This window comes from Physella acuta, unplaced genomic scaffold (assembly GCF_028476545.2).
Source record: "Physella acuta isolate Inbredline_101_S28 unplaced genomic scaffold, ASM2847654v3 ptg000288l, whole genome shotgun sequence".
NCBI classification, from domain to species: Eukaryota; Metazoa; Mollusca; class Gastropoda; family Physidae; genus Physella; species Physella acuta.
The window spans coordinates 182613-196868 of NW_026731807.1; the positions used below are offsets into that span (position 1 = coordinate 182613).

Genomic DNA, 14256 nt, shown 5'->3' on the forward strand with positions numbered 1-14256 from the left:
ACGTTTAGCAGATAACTAATAGCCGATTAGTCTGCCTTCCTCAACTTTTGACTAGGCCTAATAAATGATATTCTTGCCTGGCCTAGGTAGATGGCGCTTCTGTATACTGACAACGACATTACTTCCTCGCTGCTCCCCCTTCCCAAAAGCCTGGCTACGCCCCTGAGCCGTATGATATTTTTGAAATAGATATTAACAGTAATTAATGTTACACATTCGCTTAAGTTATAAAAGTCTATTTAAATCATTGTGCATCTGACAATTACACATACACAACAGAATGAATGTTTTCAAGGCCATGTAATGATGTAGATCTAGACATGTTCATAGCTCATTAATGATTAAGAGGTTCTCGCAAGGATACAATATTTAATAACCTAGAAATTGAAAATGTTTTAGTTTTTATATTACAAATTTTTATAGCTTTTTGTAGTAATTAATATAAGATCAACGGTTTATTTTATTATTTTAACCAAAACGATTCGCAAATCAAGACTGATCAGAGTCCCTGGAAATTTCTTGTGACCTCAGCCTTGAAAAAAACTGACGCATTAAGGTCAAGGCTGTGAAAGGTTAACACCCGGCATAGCGAAGGGTGTACTGTTCAGGTCTCTGCTCATAGTTTTTTTTTTGTTACTCATCAGAAGTTAGGAGATCTAGATCTACCTAAAGTTCTAAATTAGATCTAGATAAGATCTATATTTACAGACACAATGACTACCAACGTTTTCTTTGATATCACTCAAGATGGCAAGCCATTGGGTCGCATTGTTATGACGGTAATTTTAAAATTTAGGGCCTAAGATTTTTTTTCATTTTTTTATCTAGAAATCTAGATCTAGATCTAGATCTAGATCTAGATCTATCTAGTAGATCTAGATGTATATAGAATCTAGATCTAGATCTTGAGTCTAGGTCTAGATTCTATTAGTCTAGAAAAAAAAAATCCAGTCTAGATTCTAGACTAGTCTAGCTAGATTTAAAACCTAGATCTAGATTCTGGAACCTAGAATTAAAATAGATTCTTGTCTAGTCTAGATCTAGGGTAAAACCTTAGTTTAGCGTCGGAAATTATTGGGTAATGTTTGTTGAGTTTCGGTAACTAAAGTTACGGTAAACTATGTTTTTTTTACCATTGAAATAAAAATAAAGTGAAAGTCGATTGTAGTAAAAAATGTTTTAATAGTTTAAGTTTAATCTACTAAAGAAAACAGGAATAAATAGGCCTATAATAGTAGATTAAAATTAGTAGATAAAAAAATAAAATATAAAATATATAAATAAAATATATAAATATAGGCCTAGATCTATATAATAAAATCGGTAATCTATCGTTTTGGGTACGTAAAATCGCCTGCGACTTGTAATGTAAAAAAAACAGGTGACTCCTTAAATTTTAATAGGCCTAATTATTCTACATTTTGAGGATTTATGTTTTTTAAAATACTAAAATGTTTCCTTGTTTCATTTATGTACCTGTTTTTAAACAATTGAATTAAAACTTTTCAGTAGGCCTAATAAATGAACACCAGCGATGTATCCAACAGATGCAACAATGTACATTTACTATAGCAGCCATCTTGTTTAAGTTTTATTTTTATAGATTTATAGAGCGAGATTCAGGCGGAAGTCACTCTATTTTACAAATGGCTGCTGTTTATATAGCAAATCTTACTCTCAAACACTGCTGTTTAAAGTTAATTTCTGGCATATATTGATATATTTAGCCATTGATTTAGGTTTATTATTCATTTATCTATAATATTTGACACAAACATATGACAATACACTTCTATTAAAGCCTTGACAATGAGGTAACTTTTTCGTACATTAATAGCCGCGGGCGATTTTACGTACCCAAAACGATAGATCACCATAAAATCAAATATAATAATGTGTCATGTTTTTGACTTGCAGCGGATTTGCGACCATTAATTAATCAATTAGATCTAGATTCGAGATCTAGCTAGCTGCTAGGCCCAGAAAAAATATCTAGATTACGAAAATAGTAAAAATGATTACAAAATGTAAAAATGATTACAAAAATAAATCTATCCAAATTTTAAACATTCTGTATAAAGTATAAAAATAAAAGATGACGCCAAAAAAAGTATGGTTTACAGTACTTCTGGCGAATTCCGGAAGTGTTTGACAGACTTTGGCATTGTTTTACTGTTTTTTACTGCTATAAGATTCAGGAATAATAACCGACGCTAAACTAAGATTTTACCGATTCTAGATCTAGAGGGATCTAGATCTCTGATCTAGACTTATAATTTAGTATAGACTAGATCTATCTAGATCTAGAGTGTCACTACGATGGACATGACTATGTCACTGACTTTAGTCAAAGTTTAATGACATAGAGTCACTCATAGTGTAGACTACATTATATTATTACTAGAGTAAAGTTCCACAGCCGATCACACATACCGGAAAATTCCAAACTCCCGACTTTCAAAGTACTATATTATTCCACTGCCATTCTACTCTTTAATATGTATCAATCATTTTATATTCCTACACATAGAATTTGAGATATTCATGTTTTAGTGACATGCTACTTGCAATATTTTTTCCCTGCGGACACCTGAACCGGCTGGCTTAACGATTGTATTTTATACGTTTTAGGCCTAATCCAATTTTAATAACTAAAATAAATATTTTACACTTTTAAACATGTAGTTGATTGTAATATCAATTAATAGATTGCAAAACCAAATTATTAAAACACGTTAATTAAATTTATTAACGACACATTAAAAGTTGACTCAGTGAAGACTCAAGGGACGCAACTATAATAATCTTAACAAAGGGACGTAACAATCACTAACAAGACATAACGTAACATTTGCTTAGATATGCTTGTATGTAGAGACACAAACTAGATTTAGAAGTAGATGATTGAAATAATTTAAAACAGAAAAAAAATAGAAATTATATAGATTCTAGACTTAGCTTTAAATGTGGAGCATCTAGATCTAGGCTAGTCTAGCTCAAGTCGTTGGTTACGCAGCAAGGTGAAACCACCCTAATAGTTACCCAAACTGCGGCCACCCCTATTCACCTCTCAGGTTGCTTTATTAGCCTTATCAATTGTATGTACAGTGTCCCACACATATTGTAGAAGCTATTTATAGTTAACCTAGTTATAAAATGCTTTGATTGTTTGGTTTTCTTCGTCTCATTCCGGACCTAGTGTTTTCATCCGGGGTAACTAGAATCGCCTACGACGTCATACCTCGAAACAAAAATTTAAAAACACGTCTTCCAGAAGGAGAAAACAAAAGAATTTGACCGCATATATTTAGAAATGGACATGTGTACAGCAGCTATCGGTAGTTTCGTATAAATCATCCAAACTAATATTCTACAAAGCGAAAAACAGGCGATGGCCGCACCAGTGTTTTAACCGCGCGTGGAACTTTACTCTATAGGCCTAAGTATAAGTTACTAGATCTATAGGTCTAATATTATATATAAGAAAAATAAGATTTTCTTATTAAATTATTTAATTAAAATGTTGTCACTTATCATATTTCATTACAAATCATATCACTTACTGGTTAATTTGAGAGCAAATTTAATGGCCTAGCTTATTGAGGGGCCGAGAAAACAAACAAAAACAAAATGACCTAATAATAACTTCTTGAAATGTTAAACTCTTTTTTGCCATCAAAAAAGGTCAAAAAGTTTTATTGGATTTTCTATTCTTAGCATGATGTCATGCCAAAAAACCAAAACATCTTGTTAGAAATAAAACTTTATATTCATTATGTTTATTAAGGAAATATCAGACATATTTATTACCACGTTTTCTTTAACTTGCTTTCTCTGTGTGTTTATTTATTTATTTATTTGTTTGTCTTTCCAATCCAATCTTGCGATCGAAATTTCTGGCACTTCCCAGTTAGCTAGCGCGCTGAAATTTTCAGGGAAGCTTTCTTTTGGATGACCATTGAATATTCAATTGTTATTATTACTAAATTGATCAATGGAAACATTTTATTGAGCATTTTAGACCGCTATATAATCTATATATATAATTCTCCTCTGCTAGCCATTACAAAAAAAAACCAGCGACGCGTACCTCGCGCGCAGTGAAGCGAACGATCACATGTCGCCACAGGCTTAGGGGCAGAGAATTTAGCTTGAACCGAGTTTAAACTTACAGGAGGTAGGCCAGTTTGGGGGAGACGATATGGTCGAGTGGTTGGGCACACGATTGCTATCCCACTCGACACGGGTTCAAATCTATGTGTTCTAGTCAGTAACGTATTCAAACAACGTGTTTTTTACGAGTTGTCTTTTTACGAGTTGTCTTTTTACGAGTTGTCTTTTTACGAGTTGTCTTCGTTTACCCAAAAAAAGTGAAAAGATAAAATCGATAGCAAGATTTTAATGCAAACAAACAGACAAAGACTAAAAAGTAGAAAATAATAATCATTAAAAAAGTTTTTAAAAACCCACGTTTTCTGATTGAACTAAAAAGTAGAAAATAAATGCTATAGGCCCTACATCACAATAATGCAAGCGATCCCTCTACTATAAGCGAGCAAAAACGTGGGGCGCCGTGATTTTCTTACAGTTTCTAATACTGTTGACTCTCTACAAGCTCCCTAATAAAAGTCAATAGTATTATCTAATCAATAGTAATATAATTTTTACTTCGGCGCCCCACGTTTTTGATCGCTTATAGTAGAGTGATCGCTTGCATTATTGTGATGTAGGGCCTATAGCATTTATTTTCTACTTTTTAGTTCAATCAGAAAACGTGGGTTTTTAAAAACTTTTTTAATGATTATTATTTTAAATTCTGCATACAATTTATGACATTAGGCCTTCCATGATTAATTGAACAATCGATACCCATAAAGTTGATAATAAAATTAATATCCAAAATTAAAAATGGATCTGACAGAAGTCTAGATCTAGTCCTTGTAACTGTAAAGACAATACAGTATTAGGTAAGATGATAAATGAACTTTTGTTTTAAACTTTAAAATAAATGCTGTAATTATTTTTCTCTTCTGTAGTAACATTAGGTTTTTACCAGCTATGCCTAGTAAATCTATAGTCCTGTAAGCTTGCTTGATCTTAAAATGACCCTAAGTATGCCTGTATTAATTACAATTTGCTTGGTTTATGAGGGGAGTGGTGGGATTGACCTCGACTATCTCTGACAGCAATCGTTAATGGTGTGACGTATGCTATAATAGGCCTGCTTAACTCATTGTGAACCATTGACTGTGTCAACATTTTTCTCCCACAGACAAGAAAATGTAAGCAGTTGATCTCCCGAGCGATGTTTGGAAAATCTTTATTAAAAAATTATTTTATGAAATATTATTTCGGTCAAGAAAATATTTTTAAAAAAGAAAGAAAAATAAAACCACTCGTGGCGCTTCCTATGTGAAAAAATAAAATAGAGCACAACTGATTTACTTCAGATTCAAACCCGGAGATTCTGGATCACTTACCGTACCGTTCTGTTTAGTCTGCCACACCACGATGTATTGGTAAATTAAAGACATTTTGTTTCAAAAGATGGCTAAAAGGAAATAAATACTACTTCATTTATAGATATTGTTCTATGTAGTAACTGAGTAACTGCGTAAATTTTACACACAATTCCTATATTTTTAACTAACACAACAGCATTAACGAGGTTGACAAAGTCTAAAAATAAAAAATTGCCAGTAGGCCTAATTCGATCTAGCACAAAAAAGGCTTGGAATGAGCATTGTTTAAAATACAATACTATGGCCTAATTACAAACTACATATAATTTCATATAAATTATATAGTATTTACGTTAACGACCAGTCACAAATTATGTTCAATGAAACTAACAGTGCAGTCGGCCTACTTGCAGTGAAGAAAAAAATCAATATACTTATAAAATTACTAATACTTTAATACAATAATGTCCACAATTTTACATTTTCTGCCCATGCTACAACTGAATTATAATTAAAAAATACTAGACTTAACAGTGCATTCCGCAAAAAACAAAAATTAGTTGTTTCTATCCGACAACTAGCATAACAATGACTTAACGTTACTAAAATAGCAGAGGAAAATTGTCGCATGGTTACTCATGGGGGAATTGGATTTTGGAAAAAGTAAACAGCATTAATTAATTATGGTAAATATCTCAAATATATATTAATCTAGGATCTGTAGAGCGCTTTTGCCTGGTGGTCGGTCTTTTTTCCGTTGCAGTTCAGTTTTTCCTGAAAGTGCTTCACAAGAAATGCTTGAATTAATTAGAACTACATATCTCGCAAATTTTTCTGGCATTTTAAGGCATAGTATCCATTTCCTTAGCATCGCGCATTAAAATAATGAAGAGATTTTGCGAGATTAGCAGTTTTTTCATCTGTTGTATTGGGGACCCCCAAGAAAACTTAAAATAGAATTGTTTCGTTAATTTTTTAAAAAGCCGTTTTGGGTAATGTTTAGATATAAACATCGGCCCATGTCAACAGGTGAAAATGCACATTTATGGAATGTGTTGTTTTCTTGGCCGAAGAGTAGTTTCATTCTTTATTACACTGTAACGAAATTAAGTATTCGACTAAATAGAGTATATTAAACTAATTTTTTTTTTCAGCTCTATACCCAGGATGTGCCAAAGACTGCGGGTAAGTTTCTTTAGTTTGATGGAATAAACACCTTGTCGTTCATTTAAACATTGCCAGTAATTGATTGGTTACCCCCACTCATTTGGTAGCTAATGGGTTGTATTCTGGTTATAGAACCAAATAATCCTAGTTTGAGCCCCCAGGCAGATGTGGTTCAATAGCCAGAGACTCATCTAGGAGTAGGAAAGACGACTCCATAATAAAACTACTGCTGCCATGTAGCTTGTTCTTGGCTGAACAAAGGCTATGGAACTTAATCCAAAAGGAAAGGAGGATGAAATAGGAGTCAACGGCCTATATATTGTATAACAAGTTGGCACACTTGTGTTTGAGGGCAATCTCTTCCAACACTAGAATTAGAATGAAGAGAAAAAAACAAGCAGTCTGATCACAAAAACTTGCACTTTTCACCAGTTTAGATTACCTAGTTAAAGGCCATTTTAGTTTTTTTGGCTCATTTTAAAAAAAACTTGAACATAAGTGAACCTTGTGGTTATGTTTTTAGGATAGTAATATATTACCTTTTTTATTCTAGAAAATTTCCGGGCACTCTGTACGGGAGAAAAGGGATATGGTTATAAAGGAAGTACTTTTCATCGTATAATCCCACAATTCATGTGTCAAGGTGGGGATTTTACAAACCACAATGGCACTGGTGGCAAGAGCATCTATGGCAACAAGTTTGAAGATGAGAATTTCAAGTACAAACATGAAGGCCCAGGTACTATCTTGTTGCATTATTGTAGACTGTCATGTCGGATTGGTCTGTTTGTAATGTTGGTTTGGCCTGTCATGTTGGTTTGGTCTGTTTGTCATATTGGATTGGTCTGTTTGTCATGTTGGTTTGGTCTGTTTGTCATGTTGGTTTGGTCTGTTTGTCATGTTGGTTTGGTCTGTTTGTCATGTTGGTTTGGTCTGTTTGTCATGTTGGTTTGGTCTGTTTGTCATGTTGGATTGGTCTGTTTGTCATGTTGGTTTGGTCTGTCATGTTGGTTTGGTCTGTTTGTCATGTTGGTTTGGTCTGCCACATTGGTGTGACCTGTCATTCAGCTGAATAGAATTTCACAAATATATTTCTATTTGAATACAGGCACTTTGTCAATGGCTAATGCTGGCCCCAACACAAACGGCTCCCAGTTTTTTATTTGCACAGCCAAGACTGACTGGTAAGGGCTTTTTGTGGTTCATTCGTACCTTGAATTAATTTTCTTTAGCTTTGAAATTTCTGGTAGATTTAATTACTTTTTAGGATGATTAGAATTTTTAAATGTATGATACATGTTGTGTTTTAGGTTGGATGGCAAACATGTTGTTTTTGGCAAGGTGGTTGAAGGCATGGATGTTGTAAGAAAAATGGAAGCTTGTGGAGATGACAGTGGGAAGCCCTCCAGCAAGATCGCCATTGCAGACTGTGGACAGTTGTAGGCACATCTGCCTTGAAATGGGCTCATTTTATTGCATGTGGTTGTAAGGCACATGAATTCATGTAGACAATTTTTGTTTGTAAGCTTATCTTTTTTGTTCATTTCTTACTAGAACTCTATGGAACAATTGTATTTAATCTTAAAGCCATCAGAAAAAAAATTTTTATATGTATTTATACAAGATGGACTGTATTTTAAACCTAACATTTGTTCTTTTTTTTTTTTATACTTTATTTTGTCAAATTTATAAATAAAAAATACTCGTCTCCGTCAAGAGTAATTTGGCTGGTAGGCTGCATATTTTTAGGTCTTTTATTGGACTTCATATTTATTAACAATTATAGTCATAATAACAGATTGTCAACACTAGCATTGAACTGGTCAGGATCAGGCAGTAACTAGCTTTGCAATCTCATTTTTTTTTTTATTCTCTCCATTTAATCTCATGACCATGTTATTAGGGGTAATCTCAGCCACCTTGAACCTCTTGGTTGCTCATTCGTTTGTTGCCAAATTTATTTGGTTTGCTGGAATCATTCCCTGTCTCATGACTATTCTAGACTTGCTTCATTCGTAACACACAATTTTACTTTTTTTTTTGTCCTGTGTTTAGCTGAAATAAAGTCATTTTTCAAATAGTGTGTATTGTAGTTGTAATGTTAGAGGGGGTCCAGGGTGCTTGACTTTAGATGTGTGTGTCCACCATTTCTTACTTGAAGATGTCAACCAAAACTAGCCAACGGTTATACTAAACCTTAGTAATTTGAAACAAAACATAAATATTTAGAAGAATTTTTGAAATTCGGCTTCATTAACATAACTGGAAATGTAATAGAGAAGAAACAAAGCGCACTGTACAAAGTTGTTCTCAGTCACGAATCTATGAAATCTTCAAAACTAAAACACCATTTCAGACGAGTCATTCGGAACACACCAAAAAATATATGGAGTTCTTTCGTAGATAAGAAGCTAGTTGCAAACGCCAGAGACTTGATCGAACAGGAAGTTTTCACCAGCATTAGTGCAAGCATCAAATGAAGTCGAGATAGAAAATGCCAAGCAAAAAAAAAAAAACAATTGGAGAAAATCTCATCAAACGTTGCATGTACGTAAATGTTAAATAACACATTTTTTATCGAAATTAAGCTTTCACCATTGTTTGCTTTACAAGTTGATAAATCAACAGACGTGAGTTCGTGTTCGCAGTTGCTGGTCTGTGTCTATATTCATGCGGATGATAGCAAAGAAGAGTTGCTCTTTTGTGAAGATAGCATGGAGAAAATAAATACCTTTTTTGAAACTGGATGATTAAAATGGGTTAGAACGGCTGTGGGGGTTTGTACGGATGATGCGCCATCTATGCTTAGCTCAAAATCGGGCTTTCAGAAAACAAAAGATTTAGCTCCCTAACCACTGCCCTAACCAATCGACATCAAGAGTCCATTGCTAGTATAAGTCGTAAATTATATAAAATCTGGAGCCTTCAAAGAACTGAGCAAAAACATTAATATATATCACGAGGTTCTGCTCTTCTACACTACAGTACGCTGGCTGTCAAACCAAATGTTGTTAATTGTGTTAATGAATTGAAATCTGAAATCAAATTGTTTTTGGAAGTGCAAAGGAGACAAGACTTTTTGGTATACTTAAAACGACATAGAGTGGTTGGAGAGAGTATCATACCTGGCAGATGTGTTCGAACATCAAGATAAGCTTAACCTGAAGCTTCAGGGAAAATGAACGAATATTATAACTTTCCATGATAAGCTCGGGGCATTTTTATCAAAGCTGCAAAATTGGTAAAGAAAATAAATCTAGGAAATATTGTAAATTTGAGAAATTTTGAAAGAAGCGATTTCTGGGCATCTAGAATCTCTTGAAAACGAACTGCATCGCTATTTCTCTGAGCTGAAAAAAGAAGAATCTGCATTTACGCATTACTCATTCTCTTCTTCCCATGATGTTGCCAGCATTCCCGATGAATTACAAGATGAATTCTTTGATTTGCAGAATGATTCCGAGTAAGATGAAAAACTGCAGACACAATTTTGGTGTAGTATTCACCATTCATACCCAAACGTAAAATTGATTGCCTTTTCGAGAATATATTTTCAACACTGTTCTTCGATTAAAAACAAAATTAAGATAATTATAATGACATAGGTTGGCGTTAACAAAATTTTTTAAAAATTAAAAACTTAACCACGAAGGTTTAGTGAATAGTATGCAATTTTACTCATGCTATTAAAATAGTTATCAAGAGTAGTTCATATTGAAAGTCTACTAGAAAATCTTATTTTAGTAGGTAGTCCAAACTGAAATTAACTATTGATTGCAGACTTCTGGAGTGAGTATGTCATGAAAGAACTTTTAATTGTAAGCTCTATGCCACAAATTTTATAAAAATATCTTAATAAATAAAAAAGTTAAGCGATTTTTAAAAAAGCAAAATTTGGTAAAAAACTGATTTTTAAAAAGTGCCATATTTGAGAACCCATATATTCTAAACTAAATAACATAGAAGTGTAGAAATTGGTAAAGTTACTGCAAAGTTTGTAATATATATGCCCAATTTTTTTCAGTCATCTAAAATGAGTCTTTCTAAGGTAAAAAAATAATTGAAAATGACAAAAATGCGTTTTGGTCACTTTTATTTTCATAATTTTTTTTTTTTTTTTTTTGAAAACCGCAAAAACTGACCCTAAAACGCACTTTTCGCCAGTTTGGACTACCTAATTTTAGTGCTTATTGATTTCCATACTAATTTCGGATTTTTAATTCTATGGGGGTCGCGGGTCACTTACTTTTTATAAAAGGGGGTCGCCACTCGAAAAAGGTTGGGAACCACTGCTCTAAGCTGTGCAGTACTTACAAGATTCCCAGAAAGATGAACAACGGAAAAAAGTGCAAAGAGAAATGCGCACATAAACCTGCAAAGAGAACCATGTGCACACAGATCACTCCCCAATGAGGATTATGGCTGCGTGCATACATATTCGAGTTTGCACTTTCCTATGTGCATACATAGATATGTTTTATTTCATCTTTTCAACGTCTGTATGTTTTTATTAAATAATTGCAGCATCTTTTTCTAAAATAAATAGAATCTTAAATTCCTTAGATTCAATTAAGATGAACATGTCGAAAAATAAACAGGATGGACGGATGGTTCATGTAATAACTTTCAGAGAACGCCACAAATGGTCGACTTCAACGTACTAGAGACGGCAGTCTGTGATGCAATTCTTTTTTTTTTGGGGGGGGGGGGGGGAATGTTCTGCTAGTTACCCACCTGCAAGTCTCGTGATTTTGACCTAGGTACAGTGCCGTATTCAGGCATAGTTACTCTTCCTTAGCCCCCCCTCCCCCTTTTTTTTTTAATAACTAGAGAAATAGAGACAAAGATGGGTGGACTGACGAACGCACGGAAAGACGGGAGGGTGGGTTGGTCATATCTGTGGACAACCCTTTCCTCTTGTCAAACGTGTGCACGGACTATTAGTATTAGCAATTTGTTTCTATGCATTTTAGATAGCGGTGGCATTGTTAGTTTTTTAATTAAAATATATGAGTGAGAATGAAATATGTATACACACATTCACAGATCATCTCAAGATTGATGAAAGATCTGTGCGTAATTTTCTCATTTGCGCATTTTCCTGTGTGCGCACTTTTCTGTGTTTTCAAATTTCTGTTTTCGCATCTTTCTGGTCACCTGACAAATGTGCTGCGCGCGACTGCCGTTGACAAATCATCTTGTGATAGTTTTGAAGCAATAAGTGCGAAATATTGTGGAATATCGACTATAAAAAAAAGAAAGCACAATTAGAGGGTTTAGTTAAAATTTACTTTTGAATGACACTAAGATTATTACTATACGAGCCCTTATTATTATAGAAAATATGCAATGAAAAGATATAGTTGGTCGACGCGGGCAAAAACTGCGATTTTCCGGCCGTCTGACTTACCTATTAAAATATACATTGTTATTGCCAGTAGCTTCTAAAATGTGAACACCGAGTGAAATCTTTGCTCTGGTTTGAAAATTGTTCCCCACATGGGTTAAGCTGTGCCTGTACTGAAAAACAAACGTATCCTACACCTATATATGTAGTTTGGGCGAAATCTCTGCATTACAAGTGGGTCAAAATTAAGTTACAAGATTAGCCACACACAGACATTTGGCCTAAGATAAATGGCTATAAAATGGAACTCACAATATTATTAATAAACCTAAACTTCATCGAACATTTGAACTGTAAGTATTGGGATGAAGTGGAAGAGGGTCATAGAAAGAAAAAAAATCCCGCTATTTACGTTGCAATGAAATTGTTAGATTACGAAATAGTTTCATTAAAAATTTTGCGAGACAGTCAACATATATATATATATATATATATATATATATATATATATATATATATATATATATACTAGCTTGCGCGTTGCCACGGGCCTACAAAAAGTCTGACGAAAATTCTGAAGAGGGTTTAATCAGTGCGTTACCAATCCTATATTTTTAGACGCGTGGCCTTGTTTTCTAAAACTGAGTTATTTTAATGTAAACAATGCCTGCACTTGGATGATATTTATTGGGGCAATGTTTACCTACACTTCCGTATTAAAGCCTTGATTGTATGTTAATCACTCACTAAAATAGTGAGGTAGAACACTCTTCGGTGACCGCCCAGGTGTCAGGGACGTAGAGGGGCGCTCTCGGAGCTACCTATTAGACTACCGCAGGAACGAAGCGTACGGCATTTGGCTCCTTAAAATAAGTTAAAAGTAACGTAGGCGCCATGGTGCTCACATGATAACCCAGGGCGGCAAATAGCACCCTGTTGGGGCGCCGGCGGACGCACCTGAATCAATTTAGTGAACGACTATAACGCCCAACTTTATCCATTGTCTATCGCACTGTCTTTAACTTTAACGACCGTAGTGCCATAGCACTCACGGGAATACCCAGGGCGCGAATTAGCACTCCGCCGGGGGCCACCCGTGCGAAATAAAAAATTTTCCCCGCAGATACATTCTCGGTGTCATGGCACTCTGATAAAAGGTGTCGACCCGCAACCGACTTTTATTGATATATACCGTATATAGAAAAGAATCGAATCGCACCCTTCCAGGGTTCCAACGCTGTGAATTTTACTTTTTTTTTCGCAGAATCCTCTCCAGAAGTATTTAAACAACTTCCCAAAGTTTCATGGCGATCGGATGAAAAGACAGACCGACGGACGGACGGAGAGACAAATGCGGACAGACAGCCACGCGCGTACACAGACACAGACATTAATTAAAGAAGTGAGAAAAGACAATTTCAGTGCAGATCATTTAAACGCTGTTAATTAATCTACTTATTTTTGAGGTTGGAAAAATACATTGGGTCTGTTCTCTATGTATGCGTGTTTGTATTGAATTCCCAAGATACAGACATAACCCCTCAGAAATGCACGTTTTAGGGTTTCGTAAATCAACGAACTTAAAACGTCTTTTAAAAAGCCCCGGGACCCAGTAGCGTACGCAGGGGGGGGGGAGCAGGGGGAGCGGCCGCTCCCCCTCTGGCCATTTTCAGCAAAGTGGCGCCTTTTTGAAAACTTTTTAAACTGAAAGTTTGTTAAAAAATATTTTTGGTCGGCACATCTATGTAAATCACAAGATATCTTTTCATGCAGCAATTAAGCATTATTGTACTAGTCTAGTAGTGTCTACGTTTACAACACGTATTAACAGCTGCATCAGTTTGCCATTCTAAAAATAACCATTACCACGTATTGCAATGTTTAAAAAACCTCTACGGGTAGTACCACTTGGCAAGAGGGGTGTTAAGTTTAAGGCAACTGTATAATGTATTTGCTTGCAAATAATTGAATAAGAAAATGTTACACATAAAACTTCACACATAATTACTTTATATACACAGTTTGAATCGTGTGATTAATTTAAAAAAAAAATTACAATACAGAAACAAATACAACTGATGTGGCACCTCTATTTAAATTTACTTATGAGCAAACTGCGTAGTGGTGGGGAAATTTTGACAAGGCCAACAACGTCATCACGATGAAGTAGTAGTATTCTTACAGTTTGGGCGATAGTGATTACGATTACAAATTATATGAAACAATTACTCCCCCCTCCCCCATGGACCCCTCTGTAAAAAAAAATATTCTCATAATACC

At 34.6% G+C, this 14256-nt stretch overlaps 1 protein-coding gene across 1 annotated transcript; it reads left to right on the top strand.

Annotated features, from left to right (window-relative positions):
* The first annotated feature begins 540 nt into the window (after nt 1–540).
* LOC131939668 (peptidyl-prolyl cis-trans isomerase) lies at nt 541–8709 on the top strand. The gene is made up of 5 exons (XM_059298129.1): nt 541–779; nt 6617–6647; nt 7183–7368; nt 7738–7813; nt 7940–8709. Exons 1-5 carry the CDS (start codon nt 714–716, stop codon nt 8070–8072), a joined length of 492 nt encoding a protein of 163 aa, XP_059154112.1. The 5' UTR covers nt 541–713; the 3' UTR covers nt 8073–8709.
* The last annotated feature ends 5547 nt before the right edge of the window (nt 8710–14256 follow it).

Bases quoted from the DNA above. Each gene is read 5' to 3' on its own strand.
- LOC131939668 (XM_059298129.1), top strand. From the start codon at position 714: ATGACTACCAACGTTTTCTTTGATATCACTCAAGATGGCAAGCCATTG. The intron at 7,369-7,737 runs GTACTATCTTGT...ATTTGAATACAG, and splicing joins GTACAAACATGAAGGCCCAG to GCACTTTGTCAATGGCTAAT. The intron at 7,814-7,939 runs GTAAGGGCTTTT...GTTGTGTTTTAG, and splicing joins TGCACAGCCAAGACTGACTG to GTTGGATGGCAAACATGTTG.